This window comes from Brachyhypopomus gauderio, chromosome 14 (assembly GCF_052324685.1).
Source record: "Brachyhypopomus gauderio isolate BG-103 chromosome 14, BGAUD_0.2, whole genome shotgun sequence".
Classification (NCBI taxonomy): Eukaryota; Metazoa; Chordata; class Actinopteri; order Gymnotiformes; family Hypopomidae; genus Brachyhypopomus; species Brachyhypopomus gauderio.
Window position 1 is genome coordinate 17,554,320 of NC_135224.1, and position 21,327 is coordinate 17,575,646.

The 21,327-nt window shown below is 41.8% G+C and overlaps 1 protein-coding gene across 4 annotated transcripts; it reads right to left on the reverse strand.

Moving 5' to 3' along the window:
- Positions 1-683: 683 nt before the first annotated feature.
- LOC143475639 (serine/threonine-protein kinase pim-1-like) lies at positions 684-7,836 on the reverse strand. Of its 4 annotated transcripts, none has more exons than XM_076973517.1 (8): positions 7,732-7,836; positions 5,507-5,935; positions 4,942-5,036; positions 4,548-4,598; positions 3,903-4,281; positions 3,615-3,791; positions 3,184-3,295; positions 684-2,893 (listed from the first exon to the last, which is right to left on the reverse strand). In XM_076973517.1, the coding sequence occupies exons 1-7, from the start codon at positions 7,751-7,753 to the stop codon at positions 3,189-3,191; spliced, it is 1,260 nt and encodes a 419-aa protein (XP_076829632.1). In that variant the 5' UTR covers positions 7,754-7,836; the 3' UTR covers positions 684-2,893; positions 3,184-3,188. The 4 variants fall into 4 exon arrangements, with proteins under 4 accessions (XP_076829632.1, XP_076829630.1, XP_076829633.1 ...); XM_076973515.1 differs by having other exon boundaries at positions 5,492-5,935; XM_076973518.1 differs by lacking the exon at positions 3,184-3,295 and having other exon boundaries at positions 5,492-5,935.
- Positions 7,837-21,327: the final 13,491 nt, after the last annotated feature.

Sequence of the window (21,327 nt, forward strand, 5' to 3'; positions counted from 1 at the left end):
TATGGACAAAGTACATCAACTTCAGATCACTCCATTGCAGGCTTTCGATCGTAGCGTCACATACAGAAAGTCCATGGATGGCCAAACAAGTTACATCATTACCACATTGTTTGAAAGATTACTTATTTAACTGAATCAACATCAGAGAAATCATAAGAATCAACATCAGAACATTTTAGCAGAATGTCATTGGTCGTCGTCGTGAGGTTCTTAGGTGTAAGGGCCGCTCCTGCAAGACACAACTCAGGAGAGACAGCAAACAAGGTACACAGAATAAAATCTAAATAATCAACATAATTCTATTATGTCAGAGATGTTATCATGCGAATCGTTAATAGCATTGTGCTCCATCACAGGATGAGCAAGAGCACAGGGTTCATGGTGGGTGATCGTTGACCTTTCTTGACAGCTGTTGTGCTTGGAGTGCGTGCACACCAAATCTGCACTCCTCCCACTCGACTGAGGCACCCCGAACACCCTCCTTTCACCCTATAGGAGCTGGGATGCAACCTACTCCATGCACTCAGCCTCTGTGCTCACCAGCTCTTCCTCCTAAAAACCCTTCACGACCACCCAATCCCCTGGTTTCAGGTTGTGCTGCAGACCTTCCCATGGCTTAGGCAAGGCCCCTTACACCGACCTGTGACAGAAAACAGGTTTGCACAATAACTTAGCATGCATTTGGTGGCCTGCCAAATTTTTAGCAGTAATACCCCCTCCCTTTATATTGCTCCCGCCCGCTCTGACAGTTCAGAGGCGTCTGCTGTCGATAGGAGCTCGCTTATCTCTGCTGTGGGAAACATCAGCGTTATCAGCACACAGAGTGCATATGCTGTTCAAATGTGTTCATATGTCTCGTCACATGGCAAAACACATTTATTTAGCAAAAACTCAGTAGCAGGTTTAATCACTTTACCTACGTGTCATCTACGTCTATAGGCAAAAGCATTTCTTCATTGCAAAGCATTTAATCATTATCAACACCATCAGCATGTGTTAGCGAAAGCATTTCTTCATTGCAAAGCATGGGAACAGTTTGTCTTACCTGACCCTTCCGGATCGTCACCAGTCAACCCCTGGGTTGCCAACTTTTGAAGATCGCTTTGCTTGGCTAGGTATGTTTGATGCGCTTCTTTTTCTTGCTTCTGTGTCCTCTGGTTACTCACCCTCTTTAGCTGGATTTATGCATGTGTCCACTTTGTGTTGGTCAGACGTCTGTTTTTAGCTGGCCAGTCCATCCAGCCACATCTATTTCCAGCTTCAGGCACAGAAGACGTCGCAACTCATGTGATGTCGGTCTGAACTCACGGCAAAACAACTCCAGTTCATCCGCAAACCTGCAGCCCCCCACGTCCTTGGGGTGTCCGGATTGCTTTATGATTTTCTGTGAGTCCGTTAAAGTCCATGTTCTCATAACCAGCATAGGCTCGTCCTGCCCCGCCACCTCCACCATTGGGCACGTCACCTGATCGTTGGTTGTTGCCAGAACCATCGACCACTCCTCTGGAGGCGGGGGCAGGGACGATTCGCTGTCGCAGACCATCAGTTCTCGGCTTGGCCAGTCTGTCGCATCCTGCACGTCACGTGATCCCGTGTGCGACGCCACTGGGCTGACCGGGTGCTTCGGAGGAGGAAGAGGTTTCGCTGGTCTTGGGGTTGCGTCGTTGGAGGGAGGAGGTGGGGCTGTTGGGACAGGTCGGGGTCACCTGGGACGTCTGTCCAGGTCTGGATCTGCAACACACTTGACAGACTTGAGATTTTGAAACTCGTGTTGAATCTTCTATTTGGTTTTTAACCCATTAAATTGACAGTTTGAGCAGAAAGATGAATATTAGTGGCCTGCTGGAGGTGATTTTGCAGGGCTCTGACACCTGCTCCTCCTGTTCCTCTTTGCACAAAGGAGGAGTTAGTGGTCTTGCTGCTGGGTTGTTGCCCTCCTACGTCCCCCTCTATGTCTCCTGGTATCTGCTCCATGCTCTGGACACTGCTGACAGACACAGCAAACCTTCTTTCCCCAGCTCACATTCATGTGCCAGCCTGGATGAGCTGCACAACCTGAGCAACTTCTATGGGTTGTAGACACAGCATCATGCTACCTCTATGGTGAGAGAACTAAAGTGACCAAAACATCAGCCAGAAAGGATGGGAACAGAGAAAAGGTCTGCAGAACCACTCTTATAAGAGGCGTCTTGCTAATTGCCTCTCATTTCTACCTGTTGTCTGTTCCATTTGCACAACAGCAGCTGAAATTGATTCAGTGTTGCTTCCTAACTGAATAGGTTGGTTTCACCAAAGTGTGGTTGACTTGGAGTTACATTGTGATGTTTAAGTGTTCCCTTTATGTGTTCCCAAATGTCTTGGTCCTCCCGAGGTTTCTTCCTAATCCCCACCATCATAGGGAGTTTTTCCTTGCCACTGTCGCCTTTGGCTTGCTCATTAGGGATCTGGACCCATACGATTGTAAAGCTGCTTTGTGACAACATGTGTTGTAAAATGCGCTATATAAATAAATTGGACTGACATTTTTTGAACAGTGTATATTATTCATAATAAACTTAATATCACCCAACTTGACATTCACCAAGTGCACTTCAATCTAACACATTAAGAATCTTAGACAATGTCAATTATATTACATTATATATTACCCAACAGTTTCATTTCAGTTTCTAGTAGATCACTTGAAGAATATCCAAGAAGACAGTATTCATTCTGTTTGAGCAATTGCGTAAGTGTTTGTTCTAAAATAAAATCCAAGGCATGGACCACAAACTGCACATTTTTTTTTTTTATTTCTGGAAGGCAGGATCTTCACTGTCCCAAACACTCAAGCTGCTCATCCTTCTGATGCTGTCCAGAGGCTTGCTGGTTTATGTGGTCCTCAAAACTGAATCTATGGAATTGGGGGGAAAAAAACCATTTAGAACTCAGAATAAATAGAGGAACAGTACAGATAGTACAATCCTAAATTGCATTTTCGATTAATAAAGTACTACATATAAGCATATACCACTTATAGCATTCAATTGTTATATAGTACACTATGCCTGACCCAGATTTTTCTGGTCCATAAGCAACAACTTGATAAGCTCATCCAATATTACACTGCACCTTGCAATTTAATTTTGCACTGTCCTCTAGTCTCATGCCCAGTACCATTTACCTCTACACTCCCTGTCTAACCTGAATTAGTTCTGAAGTCCTTCTAAAAACCACTCATGTGCAAGAACATCCTCGAGCTCAGGACGTTTTTCAGGGTCCTTTTGCAGACACCATGTTATCAGATGGCTGCACTCTGTGTGTGTAGCAACGAAATTAGTTGAGAAAGGAAATCAGTTACCATCTGAAACCTCTGATCTGACTGTTCTAATGGCTTATTCAATGTTTTTAAAATGACAGAACTGTACAGAATCCTCCATCACTAACAAAAAAGACTGAACAAGTCTTTTTATAATTTTAAGACGGTTACAAAATGTTGTATTGCCAATTCTCCATTCTTCATTAGTCCATTTTATCAATCTGTGGTATTACATTACCAGATGAAATAATTACATAAATGATCATTTTGCAATTTAGACTTTCTAGTTATCTTAAAGATGCTTCTGCCTTTTCACCTCTGGATGGGTTTCCCTTGAAGCACGGGTCTGCCTCAACAATATCCTCCTCCTTCTCAAAGGGCACATGTCCACAGATAATACTGAAGAGGAGCACACCCAGACTCCAGATGGTGGCTTGACGGCCCTCATACGTCCCGTCAACCAGCCATTCAGGTGGGCGGTATACCTCAGTGCCTGAGACAACGAGAGAGAATCATCAGTAACAAAATAAAAAGTTTATAATAGTCTCTAATTTGATCCCATTTTTTAACTTGAGGTGCACATTTCATTCCTATGGTGAATAACCTTTAAAGAGCCTGTATGGTCCGGTCGTAAGCAGATCGCCACAGCCAAAGTCGATCAACTTGACATCAAGGGTGTCGGTGTTGACCAGAAGGTTTTCTTCCTTGACGTCCCTATGCAGAACTCCACGGTCACGGCAGTGAAGGACAGCCTGAACCACCTGACGCATGATCAGTCGTGCCTGTGGCTCAGGTAGTTGGTATTGGTGCAAGTCCAAGAAATCAAACAGGTCCATGCACGGGATGGGTCGCTCCAGAATCAAGATGAAGCAGTCCTCGCACTCAAACCATTCTAGGAGCTCCACAATATGCTCACAACGAGGTGGCTTACACACCATCTCCATTAAAGCCACCTCTAGGGGGAGACTGCGAGTTTCGCCAGGCTAAAATTAAGGAACTCATGGTTAGTATGGGTTTGAAGTTTTATAGTGGAATTATGGTTAGCAGGTTAACATGAAAGGGATCTGAATTGGTACCAATCATTAGATGAAACCTGAATCTAAAAAGTGAACTGTTTTCCATTTGTGTTGGGAGGAGTCACTAAATGGAAAATTAACAGCTTTGCGTTTATAGTCCCTTTGCAGTTTTACCCATCTAAAAAGTTCCAGACATTGTTGCAATATTACGTAAGTAAAGATATTGGACTTACAACAGTGATAAACTCCTCTTTGTCAGACTTTGGCACAAATTTAATGGCGATCTGGTCACATGAAAAACACAGCAAGTGAAGTTGTTTACACAAAACAGCCAATACATTTAACATATCTAAGGGCTTGCAGATGGTAGCCACAGCTTCTCGGGTAACTCATAAATCTGGAGTCTGATAAATACTCATCCACAGATTGTCAAGCTTATCACATTGTATAATCAGGATCTTTCAAAAAGTGGAAAAAGGTCAAGGCACATTAAACTTGACCACTTGATTGCCATGTGAATAACAAAGGCTCTCTATGGAAAACTCATAGCTCCTTCAAAGTTCTAATCACAATCTAAAATAGAAATTAGGTCCCACAATCATTCTTGTATTGTGTGCTGATGCTCACCTGTTTTCCATCAGCATCGCGGACTCCTGCATACACTGCGCCGCATCCTCCTGTGCCCAGGAGATCTCCCAAAGTGTAGCGTGAAGTGAAGCTCTCTACATGAAACAAAAACAGTTACATCCTTGTACAACATAAGATTCAGTCAAAAAAAATTCAGCAGGTGTAACATGCTGGTAGTGTTGAGGGCGTTACTCTAGACCAGGGGTAATCAATTAAATCTTTCCGCGGTCCATTTTTGGCAGATAGCTCAGACCTTAGGTCCGGGTCCGCGGTGGCGAACGAAAGTTGTTGAGCGGGGGGGGGGGGGGGGGGGGGGGGGTGTGTTGGCGAACGAAAGTTGTTGAGCGGGGGGGGGGGGGGGGGGGTGGCGAACGAAAGTTGTTGAGCGGGGGCGAACGTAACACTCGTCTGAAAATAAATTCTCCGGTTTAAAATATAGTCTCCCGTTAAAATTTTTTTGGCATTTGGGTCCGTATCAGGAATGTGATTGGGTCCGGACAGGACGGCGTTCGGGTCCGGATCCGGACCGCGGTCCGCCATTTGGTGATACCTGCTCTAGACAGACCTAGGCACTCCTCCTCTCTCTTCCTCTTCCTCGCCTGCGTCTCCATGGGGTGGGGTGCCAAGTTTTGAGGAGCATCCCCTGTTCTCTTCCTACTCTGCCTCAGGGGTTCCTCTTCTCTCCCTCGCTTTGCAGAGGAGCGGGACGCCGCCACGGGACCTTCAGTCGGGGCAGAGCGCTTCCTCCTTTTCTTTTTCTCACTGGGCCACGAGGTGTGTGTGGACTTTTCACCACATCCAACGGGCACCAAAACTGTGATGTCCTCTTTGTCCCCTTCACTCTTGATCTTTCTGCTCCTGGGACTTGGTGTGCCAGAGTTGGAAGAGGCTCTGCTTGTAGTGGCCTTGCAGTCCCTGCACCTGGAGGGTCCAGGCACCACAGAGTTCTGCCTGAACTGGGCCACTTTCCTGGGCTTGCTCCCCTTGCCGTCAGCTAAAATGAAGAGAACACAATGTTTTTGTAACCTTTAAGTAACATTAGGATTTTATTTTAATATAATCAAATACAAATAAATTTAATTGAAATAGAAATGCTAGTTGAAATCTTAATCACTGCTGTTTCCCCGTGTTTTTCTGCCATTATAATTTTAAAGGTGAGCATCCTCTCTGTCAATCATTTCTAAATCATGTCTTTGAAGAAAATGTAACTCATGTGCTTGAAGAAAACGTATATGTACTATATGCATTATAAATAAAAATTCTACAAATTTCTACATCTTTTGTTAGACTGCAGAAGCCTATTCCAATCGCCAGTAAACCATAGAGGGCGTAAATGTAGGCACTCCTTCAATGCTTGCTTTAAAACCATAGGATACATAGGCAGTATCAAAACACAAACTACTGTGAGACAGCAATTTTAGTTGTAATTTTAGAGACCATTTTGTGTTAATGCATCATTTATATTGGGGGTCTTTTATTTCGACATGGGGGGGGGGTGTTTTGTGGAGTGGCGAGATTACAGCTCGCGTTGTGTTCTGTGGATTGCTCCTACTTGCGAGGTGGATTTTAAAAAATTAAAAGTCCCATCCATTGGCTCTAGTGTGGAATTTTGTTGAATACGTCCTTTTTTTCGGAAGCTAGAGTTTATTTTAAACTCCCATGCCTTTCACTACTAAGACACCAGATAATTATATATGAGCAAATATAGTGTGTGTATCGTTATTTGTAGTAGTAATTCCGCTCGCAAGATAGGATGTGTTAGCTCACTGGAAGTGGAAATTACCCACACACGGACAAACTACGGGGCCTTGGGCTTTTTAATCCGACCCGCCGAACGTGTCTAAATTATAGTAAAATCGTCATTAATTTTCATTTGCAATATCCTCGTTTCCCCCAATATATAGCGCATTAGTCCAGACACATTGACCTGTTGGAGTGGAACTTTCCTGCTGCCGTTTTGCTCTTCGGTAAAAATGAGCGGAGCAAAGAAAAGAAAAGTGGACACGGAGTGCCGAGTGTTTAAAAAAAAGTTGACAACAAAATATTTTTTCACGGAGGTCCGATCAACGGCTGTATGTCTGACATGACAAGAAACGGTTGCAGTTTTCAAAGAGTACAATATCAGCCGTCACTTTGCTACGAAGCGAGCAAGCAGTCAACAGAAGGACAAGCGGCTACTGCTCAGACGTTGGCAGTTTCTCTGCATATGGAAAGTTTGGAGGAGCGTTTTTAAATTAATCACAATGTGCGCATTTACGCACAGCAGCGGTTCAGTAGCTTCATGAACACGCCGCACATCGCTCTCAATTTAAAGAGCCCTTTCTGGTTTCTGCTGCAGGTAGGATATTTCATGCAGTCTGTCTCTCAGAACAATCCGTCCATGATTTTGCGGTGTTTACAACGATTAGAAATTACTGAGCTCGAGTATTTCGTTGGGTAATAATATGTTTTGAATGTTGAATGTGTTCCATTTATCTTTTTCCAGTAAGCGTTGATTTCATTAGCTTTGCACCTTCAATTGAAATGTATAAAAATAATCAATTTAATTGCGTGTCAAATGCTCCTGACCCGGACAGCGTTAACCACCACACCCCATGATGTACTGGTAAAATAAATTAGTATTAATGGCGCTAATGTCTTCGAATGTTAGCTAGATAATTTAGCAATGCTAACATAGGTTAGTCATGCTTCTCCAAAAAACTTGGGTTAAGTCGGTCTTGGAAAAATGTGCTTATATTTTCTATTCAATAACGTCCTGTAAACCGATACTGAAAAAATAGCGTGACTTACCCTTAGGAGAAAGGGGATCCATGTCTTAATCGCTGTGCGTATCGGTTTGACCTGACGCGCCTTTTTTTGATCCTATCGTCGTCTTGCCGGAATATGGTAATGAACTAATGAACCCGAACAGGACTTTGTATACATAGGGTAACTATGGGTAACTGTGACGGTAACTATGGGTAACTGTGATGTCATAATAACATTGCGCCACCCTCCCACAAACTTCTACACCTGTGTTTCTGTATGAAGTGTAATATTTAGTATATTAAATATTTTATATTTTTTACTATTATTTGACATTTAACAGAAGGCAGGTGAAATGCTATAACTGATATTTATGAAGCTGTGCACTGTACAGATGGACAAATGTTACCTTTTGTGTTTATTTAACTGTCAGATTCTTGAAGTACCAATAGAACATTACGCATAAGCAGTAATCAAAGCCATATGCTTGCTGTTTCATAATATGCAAGAAAATAAAAAGGTAGTAATATAAAAACCAAAAGTTTATGATGTATAGTGAACTGTACAAGTCAAGAAATGTAACTATGAAGCTAATTCTAGAACCAAATAGATTAATTACTGTTGTATGTAAAGCCAACATGTCAAGTCAATTTATTATTAAATTTATTTTTAATGTAAGCTTTACAAATGCATGGGTCCAGATCCCTAATGGGCAAGCCAGGGCCCACAGTGACAAGGGAAAACTCTATAGCTGGGATTAGGAAGAAACCTTGGGAGGACCAAGACTCCAAAGGGAATGCATCTTCCATTGAGTGGCCCAGCTAGTAGCAGTTCATATTCATAGTTATACTTCTAAGCAGAACAGTCCCTTCAATGTGGTAGTTGACAGCATCAGCACATCCACTGGCAAAGCAAACCATACAATTTCTAGGTGCTTTATGGAATTGTCTTTGTAGAAGTACGTAACCAAGATATAAATGCAGGTTAAATATGTAATATATGTATATAACACATGTAAATATGTATATAGCACACATGCCAATGATTAGCATGAGCTCCAACAGGCTTATCTATGTCAACATAACTAAAGGGAGGGGCCTGGAGGTGACCACAGTCATTGTAGAGTATTTTTTAGGAAAGTGGATGTTTCTAAGGTGTAGCACCCTCACCCTAGGTTTACGGTAGAGCTGTAATGAGGTAGAGAGTTAAAACTAGCTGTGAGACTTGGGCTGTGTTCGAAATAGCCTACTACATATTGCATACTGCACTCAGTATATACTGGATACTGCATACTGGTCCTCGTAGTAGTATGCAGTAGTTTCCAGTATGCGACAAAAGCAAAGCATACTACAAGGTCACATGAACATATCGTTGCATGATGGGATGCAGTACACCACGAAGATAGCTCTGTTCGCGTACTGGAATATTTTGCGGAAGTAGTATGTCATCCGGGGATGTTTTGCATACTGGAAAAAAAAAATTTATTCACATACTGCAAACTGATTTGGGGACCATGCAGTACACCAGTAGTATGTAGTAGGCTATTTCGGACACAGCTTCGCTCTCTGTACTAGGGCTAGAGGTGAATAAACACATCGGCTGTATCTTTTATGTTCTCCCATTTCTTCTGTCTACATGAACGCATGAATCAAGATGAAACATAACATGGTGTCAGAAGCTTCTGCCAGTGTGCTGAAACGGAGTGAGGTAACAGCATAGAAAGCTAAGGAGAACTTCACGTTGTTCCACTGGAGATAACCTCACACAGAGCAGATATGGAACAGTTCAGCATTAAAGAGAAATTACTCTGAGAGCCCAAGCTTACTTTGACCAAAGCCATTGAATGCCAGGGAGCAGATTAATGTAACGGCTGCCCGGAGAAAGAAGGAGGAATCCATGCTCTAGAAGAGACCTTAAAACACACAAAGCATGGTAAACTGAAGAATACTAAAGTCAAGAGTCAAGTCAAGAGGCTTTTTATTGTCATTACATCTGAGTACAGGTACACAGTGTAACGAAATTATGTTCCTCCGGAACCGTGGTGCGACACGAATCAACAATACAATAGAAGACATAAAGTGCCACAGGGTAAGAATACAACGTGCAAAATGTGCAACATGGGACAATTTCACAACAGTACCAAAACACTACAATAAATACAATAAAAATACAACAGACCAGAGACAATTGACAGACATGACAGTGTAGTGCTGGTACAGTGCAATGTTCACTGCAATCTTTTTGTGCATGTGTAGGGTCAGATCAGTGTTTGGTAGTCTTGAATGTACTCGGCTAAATGATGAAGCTTGGCATGCAACACTGCTCATAAGAGGAGTACTAGTTAACTTCAGGCTTGACACTGGTGCTGATGCAAATGTTTTGCCTCTAGAACAGGTCGGAAAGATGCCAGGAAGTCTGCACTTAAATCTTACAGACACGAAACTGGTTGCTTATAGAGGTGCAAAAATCACACCAGCCGGATGTGTCCAATTGAAATGTAGTACTGAGCGTGCAGAGGTAAGGTTGCTGTTCTATATTACCAGGCAAACAGCATGCACAGTACTGGGTAGAGCAGCATGCCAAGAGATTAACCTCATAACCTCATTGAAGACATAAGAGAATGCTCGCCGACAACAAAAGAGGAGCTAGTGAATAAAATATCTAGGGATGCACCGAAATGAAAATTCCTAGCCGAAACCGAAAACCGAAAATGAGGAAACCAAGGCCGAAAGCCGAAAACCGAAACACCGAAATACATTATGCCAATTATTAGTAACATTGGATTTATGGCTAACCTCACTAAATCAAGGCATTGCTATTCAAAGAATAAATCAACTACAAAATTTGATTTGAAAATATTTATTTAGCACTGACATTACAGTAATGCATATTATAAAATAAAATTAGTGGTGGGCCGTTAACGGCGATACCGCTGACAACGGCCGACCACTAATTAAATTAAACTCGCTTGCAGACCGTTTTTATCTGAGAGGATAAATATATGTATTTTATACGAGGTAAATTTAATTATAACTGACTGGCCTGAAAGATAAATATAAATTCTCTCATAAAAACGTGACGTGAGTTGCAACAACATTAAACAGCTCAGGTAAACACACTTCTGAGAAATGTCGTCTGCTCGGCAAGGGCTCAATGTGCTCTATTAGCCTACGAAATCCCTACGACAGAGAACGGCTGATCGTCTAAGGCAACGAGTTCCATAATTTTTGGTGTAGGCCTAATGTCCTTTGCCTTGGCGCCATCACTGGAAAACTTTTTTGCTCAAATAAACACGTGCAGGCGATTTTTGCTTGCGTCATCACAGCACATTGTTTCGGCCGTGTTGTTTCGGTGATGAAAGTATTTATTTTCGGTGGCCGAATTTTCGGTGCATCCCTAAAAATATCCTAAAATATTCCATGGACTGGGTGAGTGTCCAGGTGAACACCACATTCATGTTGACCCTGATGCAACACCAGTTATACATGGCTGCTGGAAAATCCCCTTTACAGTCATGGATAAGTTGAGGGAGACATTAGCTAAGCTAGAGAAAGCAGATGTTTTCACGCCAGTCACCGAACCAACAAACTGGATTACCAGTTTGGTGATAACTGAAAAAAGAATGGATCTCTAAGTCTTTGTCTTGATCCTCCTTTGCTTAACCTTATACTGCAGATTCGCACACCCGGTGGCCATTTTTAACATTTTTGACATAGTTCACATTAAAACTAGATATCTCAAGTTGTACATATAGGAAAATTATCATTCATGGCTCAAACTGAAGTAGGCAGTTGGGGGAACATATTAATACACTTCAGTATCATATTCACATAATTTGGTTTATTTTAGAGCCTCTATTGCAGATGCTAATATGCCAGGAATGTCACAAATGCTGACTTGAACTTGAACATGACTGGAATGTATATTCACATAGTTATTCAAATTAGGTATCAGAAATTACAATAAATTTCGCTAGGGTCTTTTCTAACAACACAGAAAAAATGGAGCAAATCCATGCAAGCATTGAAAAGTTATTCAGCTTTATCCAAGGTATGTCAAGTGCACCACACCCATGTCTAAATATGCCACACCCAACACACACCATTAGCCAACTAAGCTAACATGCCAACAAATTCCTTACACGAAACCGAGGAGCTACGACAAACAACAATGCTGCACATATTACAGCAAGACCAGAAAATTCCAATGACTAAATTTCATGTCCAAATATGAACGTTATGATATCATATTTATGTCCAATATAGTCCGACAGCATAAGCTAGGTTACCGTAGCCAACTCCGGTAGCATCCGACACGATACAGAGTGCTGCAGCACTCAAACGCTCTAAAACTGTTTATAATCTAACGCTTAGTTAATGTTTAGTATTAGAATATATATTTTGTACAATATCGCTTATGAAAAATTATCCATTGTTACTCACAGTACGTAGAATCGCGTCGTAGCCGGTGTACCGTCTTACTTCCGGGTTGGCGAAAATTCCGAAAATTGCTCATATATTCCACACAAAGTAATCCGTTTATGTTCAAAAGTATCCACAATCCGCATAAAAACGAACAAAATAATCCATGGCTGCTTCAGTTTCGCCGAACAGTGTGTTCTGGGGAGCTTAGCTTAGGTTAGCAAAGGGTTAGCTTATGTTGCTATGCTAGCGGCCGAAATTGGAAATGAAGCGCCAGTTTCCGAGGGCTCAATTTAAAAATATACTTGACCAATCATGTCATATGAGGGCTGGCTAGCTTCGGAAGGATGTACACTATTGGTTAGAACAGCTTTCAATCACTTCTGAGGCGCCAGCTTGTCTCTGTGGGCTTATTGGTTCACCCTCCCCCCCTCCCCTTCGCACCTCGCCGTGGGAGAGGTTGTAAAACCTGTCACTCAAAGTCACTACCCCACTTTAGACCAATAAAAACCACTCAAATCAAAGCAGAACCGCTGCAGCTTTGTAATGAGGGGTCAAATCAGCGTTAAGAATGCTTCTGTGACGCTTAGGGGGCAGATTTGTCGGAGTGTCTCATTCAGGAAGCGGATTTTGGAAAATTTTGCAGTGAGGTGAGCAAGCTTTTTAAGGTACTTAACCACAACGGATCTACGCTGTTAAGGTCTTAAATTAAAGCCTTATTAGTAAACGATTTTTAGGTGACAAAACATTAAGACATTTCACAACATAAATATGTTTTGTAAACGGATATGTCGGGAGACCCCCCCGCGGGGTGCACTTTTGTGGTCAACTTCAAAGCCGGATATCTCGCGATCGGCTGCACGTAGACGGCTGAAACTCGGTAGGCATGTAGATGGGATAGGAAATTTTGATTTAAGCGCTTTTGTTCGGAGATTCATTAATGTTTAATATGTTTTATATCGCCGTAAAGGAGCTGGGCCCGCCGGCGGGCCCACTAGGGGGCGCTTCTGCATAAACAAAGCAAACAAGTGTCAGCATTATTCCATTCACACAGATGTTCATGTTCAAAGCAAACTTGCAGAGAAGAGTTTTCTTCATTTTAGATGAAAAGGATGGTCACTGGCAGATCAAGCTAGATGCACCTGCATCTCTCTTGCTACAGATTTAAGCGCCTACCATTTGGAATCAGATCAGCCGGTGAGGTCTTGTAACAAAAGAACAGTGATACTTCTGTTGACATCCAGGGTGTGCATGTCACGTCTAGTGAAAAAGAACACATTGAAATTCTACATAATGTAATGAAACATGCACAAGAAATGAATGTGAAATTAAATGCAGAAAAAGTTCAGTACAAAGTAAAGAGAGTGTATGAAAATATATGCTCCGGTTTTTTTTGGTCCATATCCAGTTAATCAGGAATGAGATTGGGTCCGGACAGGACTGCGTTCGGGTCCGGATCCGGACCGCGGTCCGCCAGTTGAGTACCCCTGCTCTATTGGAACTAGCAACTGGCATGCCATTAACTTCCAACCGCTTCTTATCAAGTGCACCTGCCAATGATTTAAGTACCTGATTATGCCTCCATGTATAACGTCCCTGTAACATACTCTCCTTGCATGCCGACTGGATGTGCTTCAATGTACCACTTCCTGCACATAGCTTACAAGTTGGATCCTCACCCAACCACTGCCCAAGGTTTTGTGGAGTTGGAAGCACATCATAAGTAGCTCCCACAAGAAACTTTATATGACTTGCATCCAATGCCCACAACTCTCGCCAGGTGATTCTCCTTTTCTCCACACTTTCCCATTTCATCCACTGACCCTGCTTACTCTGTCCTGCAGCTTTTGCCCGTCTTACTTCCTCCTCCTGCTCTCGAATAAAACCAGTCACCATCCGCCTTCTCTCAGGAGATGTATAAGTATATACACTACCGTTCAAAAGTTTGGGGTCACCTAGACAATTTTGTGTTTTCCCTGAAATCTCATACTTTTATTTATCAAATGAGTTGCAAAATGAATAGAAATATAGTCCAGACATTGACAAGGTAGAAATAATGTTTTTTTTTTTATTTGAAATAATTTTCTACTTTAAACTTTGCTTTCGTCAAAGAATGCTCCCTTAGCAGCAATTACAACATTGCAGACCTTTGGCATTCTAGCTGTTAATTTGCTGAGGTAATCTGGAGAAATTTCACCCCATGCTTCCAGAAGCCACTCCCACAAGTTTGATTGAGTTAATGGGCACTTTTTTCGTACCATACGGTCAAGCTGCTCCCACAACAGCTCAATGGGGTTGAGATCTGGTGACTGCGCTGGCCACTCCATTACCGATAAAACACCAGCTGCCTGCTTCTTCTCTAAATAGTTTGTGCATAATTTGGAGGTGTGCTTTGGGTCATTGTCCTGTTGCAGGATGAAATTGGCTCCAATCAAGCGCTGTCCACAGGGTATGGCATGGTGTTGCAAAATGGAGTGATAGCCTTCCTTATTCAAAATCCCTTTTACCTTGTTCAAATCTCCCACTTTACCAGCAGCAAAGCAACCCCAGACCATCACATTACCTCCACCATGTTTGACAGATGGTGTCAGGCACTCTTCTAGCATCTTTTCAGTTGTTCTGCATCTCACAAATGTTTGTCTGTGTGATCCAAACACCTCAAACTTTGATTCATCTGTCCATAACACTTTTTTCCAATCTTCCTCTGTCCAATGTCTGTGTTCTTTTGCCCATATTAATCTTTTTCTTTTATTAGCCAGATATGGCTTTTTCTTTGCCACTCTGCCCTGAAGGCCAGCATCCCGGAGTCGCCTCTTCACTGTAGACGTTGACACTGGCGTTTTGTGGGTACTATTTAATGAAGCTGCCAGTTGAGGACCTGTGAGGCGTCGATTTCTCAAACTGGAGACTCTAATGTACTTGTCTTCTTGCTCAGTTGTGCAGCGGGGCCTTCCACTTCTCCTTCTACTCTGGTTAGAGCCTGTCTGTGCTCTCCTCTGAAGGGAGTAGTACACACCATTGTAGGAAATCTTCAGTTTCTTGGCAATGTCTCGCATGGAATAGACTTAATTTCTCAGAACAAGAATAGACTGTCAAGTTTCAATTGAAAGTTGTTTTTTTCTGGCCATTTTGTGAGTTTAATCGAACCAACAATTGTAATGCTCCAGATTCTCAACTAGCTTATAGGAAGGTCAGTTTTATAGCTTCTCTAATCAGCAAAACTGTTTTCAGCTGTGCTAACCTACTTGCACAAGGGTTTTCAAGGGTTTTCTAAATATCCAATAGCCTCCTTACAGAGTTAGCAAACAGAATGTACCATTAGAACACTGGAGTGATGGTTGTTGGAAATGGGTCTCCATACATCTATGTAGATATTGCATTAAAAACCAGATGTTTACAGCTAGAATAGTCATTTACCACATTAATAATGTATAGCGTGTATTTATGATTCATATAATGTTTGCTAAATTGAAAAAAAAACTGCTATTCTTTCAAAAATAAGAACATTTCTAAGTGACCCCAAACCTTTAAATGGTAGTATAGATATTTTAACAATTCTACTAGAATAACTCCACACCATTCTCTACAGCTAGAAAGTAAATAATTATATACATTACATACTGTTATAGCATTTAATAACTAGTTTGACAGCAGCAGCCACGATACACAAGTGTCACATCAGGTAGTAGAACTTAAGTTTAAGATTGATGCTAGTTCTATAGATGTGACATAGAAATTATTTTGTATCAGATCAAGTGTACCATGGTAGGATGTAACACGTTATTGATAATTAATTTAAAACTTTGGAACTTGTATGAGAATTGTGAGTTGCTTACATGAAGATGCCCCTGGTGGATTTGAGGCAACTTGCCAGTGTGTTTCTTGTTGGGCTTGGCATTGTGGGTAGAATGCAGCCTTGTTTTCAATGGAAACTTAGTGCCAGCACCCATGCTACAGTTCTAAATGAAGAAAAACAAAGGGTGAGTACCGGCGGCATCGAAATGATATCTTACACAAAGCTTTGTCTCATTGTTTTATAAGTACTGACCACTATTGTACCACTGTGTACCGTGTCAGATCAGCAGGAGTGACGCAAATGCAGATTTTAGAATATTTATTATAAAGGAAGTAAACAAACACTAAAATTCCACACAAAAGGCAGAACACGACTAAACTAAACACAGAGGGGAAGATACAGACAAACAGGCAAGCAAGATGACTAGGTAACGATAATACACATGAGAACATACTAATCCACAAAACCACATAAACATTACAGGGAGAAGCATAACACAAAGGGAGCAACGACTAAAGGGGTAGCGGGCACAAACACCAAACCAAACCACTAATTAAACGGACAACCAGTGAATAAATAACCGACGACCATGACCGACAGGGGAAAACAACATACACAAACAAACACAAGTGCTAAATGGAGAGAAACATGTATTAACAACGAAGGCTAGGAACGTAACTAAGAACAAGAACCGACGTAAGGATAACTCATATTAGAACGCTAACAGAGAACCAAAGGAGGACTCTCATACAATGACCGACTACAAGGGGTAGAACGGAGGGGTTTAAATACACAGACAACATGACTGTGAAACGAGACGCAGGTGGGAACAATGAGGACAGGGGCGTGGCAGACAGAGGGAGAAACCATGGGAACGGGGAAACTAGGCAGGACCAGGGAGGAGGGAGGGGCTGGACGTGACACACTGTCTTACTTGTCCCACTAAGATGAAACCCTACCTGGGCCCGTATTTATCAAACTTCTTAGAGTGGAATTTTGGACTTAAGTGTGTCACTGGTTCAAGCCAGTAGGGTCGGGAGCACGACCAACTTCTTTATTACTGACGGATGCAATAATTTTGAAGTGACAATTAGCATCACAGTGTTTGTGTGCAAATCTAAATAAATGATAAAAACCTTGTCTTTGAGATATGTTTTAGAATTTCATTAATGCAGGATCCTGACCCCCCTCCACTCCACAGATCACCACAGTGTCTTCCCCATGATATGCATGATATCAAAATTTTGTCCATGTTCCCCCATGATATGCTGCACCACCTCACAAACTGCGCTAAGAGGCTTGCCTGGTGGTCCTCCGCCTGAATGTGATTCGGTTAGAATGTATGCAGTATCCAAAATAAATCTGAGAAAATATATGAATAACAAAAGAAAGAAGGGAAAATTATACATACCAGTGCATGTCACATACTTAAAGGTAGATATGAATTTTTTTTAATGGATTATTTATTAACTATGTAAATACGCTGTGTAATTTCACAAAAATTATGACTGCAACATTATTAAGTTAAATGTGAAGGTATTTCAACATTTTCTGAAATTTAACTTGACATTTCTCAGGAAATATTATTGAACCTGAAATCCGATCCAGTGATTGGTTCTTGCAGGGGGTTTTGAAACGACGTCATCCAGGATCAGCTTAGCGGCACAGCCAGGTGTCATAAATCAGCTCTGAGACTGACACTTAAGAATTACTCCTACACTTTGCTTAAAGTGAGACTGAGAGGCTTGATAACTAACTTTTAGTCTCAGCTTTTAACTAAGAATTATTTTAGACATAAGTCAATTCTTAGCAGCATTCTTAGGAGTAATTCTAAGAAGGTTGATAAATACGGGCCCAGGGCCCAGGGCCCGTATTTATCAAACTTCTTAGAATGGAATTTTGGACTTAAGTGCTGAAAAATTCTTAGATTTGCTCCTACTCACAGAGTTAAGTGTAAGTGCCAGTTATCAAAACTCTCAAGTATAAGAATCACTCTTACTCTCCCGAAAAGTTAAGACTGCTCCAGAGGACTCATAAGTTGTTAAGAGTTGCCACTAGGGGGCTGAGATGGCACTGAGAAGACAGAGATGCGTGAGAACCTTCATTTCAATTTTTTTTTTCCCCCACCACACCACCACCCCCTCTCTTTGAAGGGCTATTGATACTTTATTGTTTATTTATTCAATCATAAAAACATATATACATTTTGTACATTTAAATGCGGGGGGGGGGGGGGGGGTATAAAGGGAGAAGAAAAGGGGGGTGTAAAGGGAGACATTTCAATTTTATGTATAAATATGCACAATAATTAGGCATTAAGATAAGCATAGGTTTAAATTTTTATTTGTTTTCCTTTCATTTTTTTTTGTGCAAGAGTGTAATATTCATGCTGCAATTTTAATACTTTAATTTTAAGCTTTGACATCTGCCTTGTCAGTTATTGTATGTCATTTGGGAGTGAGTCCTCTGCCAGACTTCCTTCAGACGCTCACTCTTCCTCCGGCCATTCATGACTGGAGGTGTTTGGAAGCGCTGTCAGAGAGGGAGGGGAAGATGGAGAATCTGCGCTCAAGCCAGCAGGGTCGGGAGCACCAGCAGCTTCTTTATTAGTGACAGATGCAATAGTTTTGAAGTGACAATTAGCATCACAGTGTTTGTGTGCAAATCTAAATAAATGATAAAAACCTTGCCTTTGAGATATGTTTTAGAATTTCATTAATGCAGGATCCACTCCACAGATCACCACAGTGTCTTCCCCATGATACGCTGCACCACCTCACAAACCGCGCTAAGAGGCTTGCCCGGTGGTCCTCCAGACAGAGAAGGATCCAACTGCGGAAGTATACCGCTTTTATTTAAAGGAATCACTAGCACTAGGAGTAATTGCGATAGCGTTTTCTTGGGGCGGTCGGGACGGTCCAGGGTCATAACGGGAGAGCAGTATCCGGGAGGTACAGAAGGGCTAGGCAGGAGGCGAGGTCTGGGGAGCAAGCAAGGGTCAGAACACAAGAGTAATAGAGGTAATAGAAACGCTCGGTATGCTGCATGGGAATGGCAACACTTCACAACTATGAAGTGGTGGGAAGGTATATAAGTATAGCTGAAAGGGGATGTGGTGTTCAGTGGCAGGTGAGGCTGGTGGGGACAGATTAGATGGCATTCCTTACACATTTAAAATCAAACCTTACATTTAGATTTTATATTCTTCTTCCTCCCTAAGTTAAAGCTATGAAATACACAAGCAGCGAGATCATATGAGCCATTAAGAAGCCTAAAGACTCAAACAGAAATCTACACTGCTATATTATTTTATGTAATTAATATTAATATTGTTACCTCAAAACAAAATTAAGTGAAATGGATTTTCCTTTAAAATGTTTATTTACCAGAAAATCAACAATATGCAACAAACGTGTAATTAACAAATTAAAAGATTGGCGTCTTGCCGGTGCCAGGTGTAGGTAGTCTTTTAGGCATTTTTCGGCCTCTGCTTCCGTGGGAGCTGGTGGCACTGGGTTCTTCACTGCGGCAGCTGTGTGTCAAAATGTAGAATATTATTACTATTCTTGTTAAAGAGGCATACGAGCTACACATTTATCAGCTGTATTACCCTGAATACATGAATTAAACTGCATGTAAGAAATAAATCATCTAATGTATCTGTTATTAGGCTAAGCTTAAAGCTTCACACACGCTGTCCTACTCAGAGCTTTTGTGCTTTGCTGTAATGCCACAACGTGCCAAACAAACATTTTTTCCACATCTCTACCTCATTCAGGAGTGTCTCCACTTCACATTCCGTGAAGTTCCTCTTCTTTCCCCGTTTAGACATGGTTTGTGATTGATCAGAGAGGAAACTCCTCCGGTGCAGGGCAAATTTAAATGAATTTGCATATTTATTGGGGAGCGTGTCACAGGAGGAGACAGCCACTTTCTTGATTGGGATGTACAAAAGAAATGTACGTGGATTCCGGCATATGCATGGTTTGATGCATCCGGATTTTTTTTTGCGTACGCAATTTTCTGGATTTGTACGTACGCCAATTTTTTGTAAGAAATCCACGCAAGTCTGTACATGAGGCCCCTGGGGGGTATTCCAGAACGCGGGTTAAGCATCAAACTCTGAGTATGACAATGGCAAAACATACAAAAAAAGTACAAACAAGACTGCTGGTGATAATGGTAATTTTGCAAGTCGATTTATCTTTTTCTGATAACATTTATGACGTCACGCAATTCGAATCAACCTAGAATATATTTTGAGCATACTTTCAAATACGCTAACAAATGATTAACATATGCTTAGATAGCACAGACACGTCCCCGAGACACATTATCAGAATATCGCCCAAGCATCGCGTTCTATTATCGAACGTCGTATGTGTTAGAGGTGCGATTTAAAGAGTGTCCGATTCAATGCTCCTACATCGCTAAAGTGTCAAAATATCACTAGCGATCACGTACCGATGCTTTGATGACTAATACAATCATTGATATTTAACCTGGATGAATGTATGGATTGCTTATACCATCTGCACTAAAGGGACTGACTACTTGGCCTGGGAACTAGAACCACAACTATAGAACTACTTTTGGACCACAAATACAGACGTGCTAGTGGGACGCCATGGAGGATGGGTTCTCTTTTGAGTCTTGGTCCTCCTGAGGTTTCTTCCTAATCCCCACCATCATAGGGAGATTTTTCTTGCCACAGTCACCTTTGGCTTGCTCATTAGGGATCTGGACCCATACGATTGTAAAGCTGCTTTGTGACATGTGTTAAAGCACAATATAAATAAATTTGACTACAGCAAAGTTCAATATTCCGCCCAAGGCTTCTAGTCCAAATAAGCTTTGCTTGTGTAAACAGCACAGACAATGTCCCACTACGGCCTTGGTCAAACCAAGTATAAAAAGGTGTACATGCATTCTAGGCAAATTTTAGGGATTACCGAAGGTAGGCTCAAATGGCAAGAGCAAGACTGCATGAACCATTACGAATGACATTTGAGAGATGCAGCTACCTGAACTTCATTTCAGAAAGATCTCCAAGACAAGTTGTGCCTATTAGAACACCTTTCTCCAGCAGCATCTACCAATCTTCCTTTGTTATTCATGTTTGGGTTTGGCGTCAAAGCTGGAGAGCCTTGGTCATTTGCTAAAAATGCCATGTAGAAACCTAGGTCAAATTCAGGTTTGATCACCTTAAGCTACATTTGGCAATTAATACATTGACCTACATCACAGCTGAAGACCTAGACTAGGCTCAGCCTGTTGTGTTTGTGTTACGGGTTCTTGAATAAAGACACCTTACAGGATTCTTGAAGAGAATGACCTCTCTACCTCAGGAACTCTAGTTTTAACTAAACAGGTCAGTCTGTGCGTGCGCTGTATCTGATCCATGGAGAGGTAACAACTAAGAAT

Bases quoted from the DNA above. Each gene is read 5' to 3' on its own strand.
- LOC143475639 (XM_076973515.1), bottom strand. From the start codon at position 7,753: ATGGATCCCCTTTCTCCTAAGG. The intron at 5,936-7,731 runs GTAAGTCACGCT...TCTTCATTTTAG, and splicing joins GGATCCCCTTTCTCCTAAGG to CTGACGGCAAGGGGAGCAAG. The intron at 3,296-3,614 runs GTGAAAAGGCAG...CTACACACACAG, and splicing joins CAAGGGAAACCCATCCAGAG to AGTGCAGCCATCTGATAACA.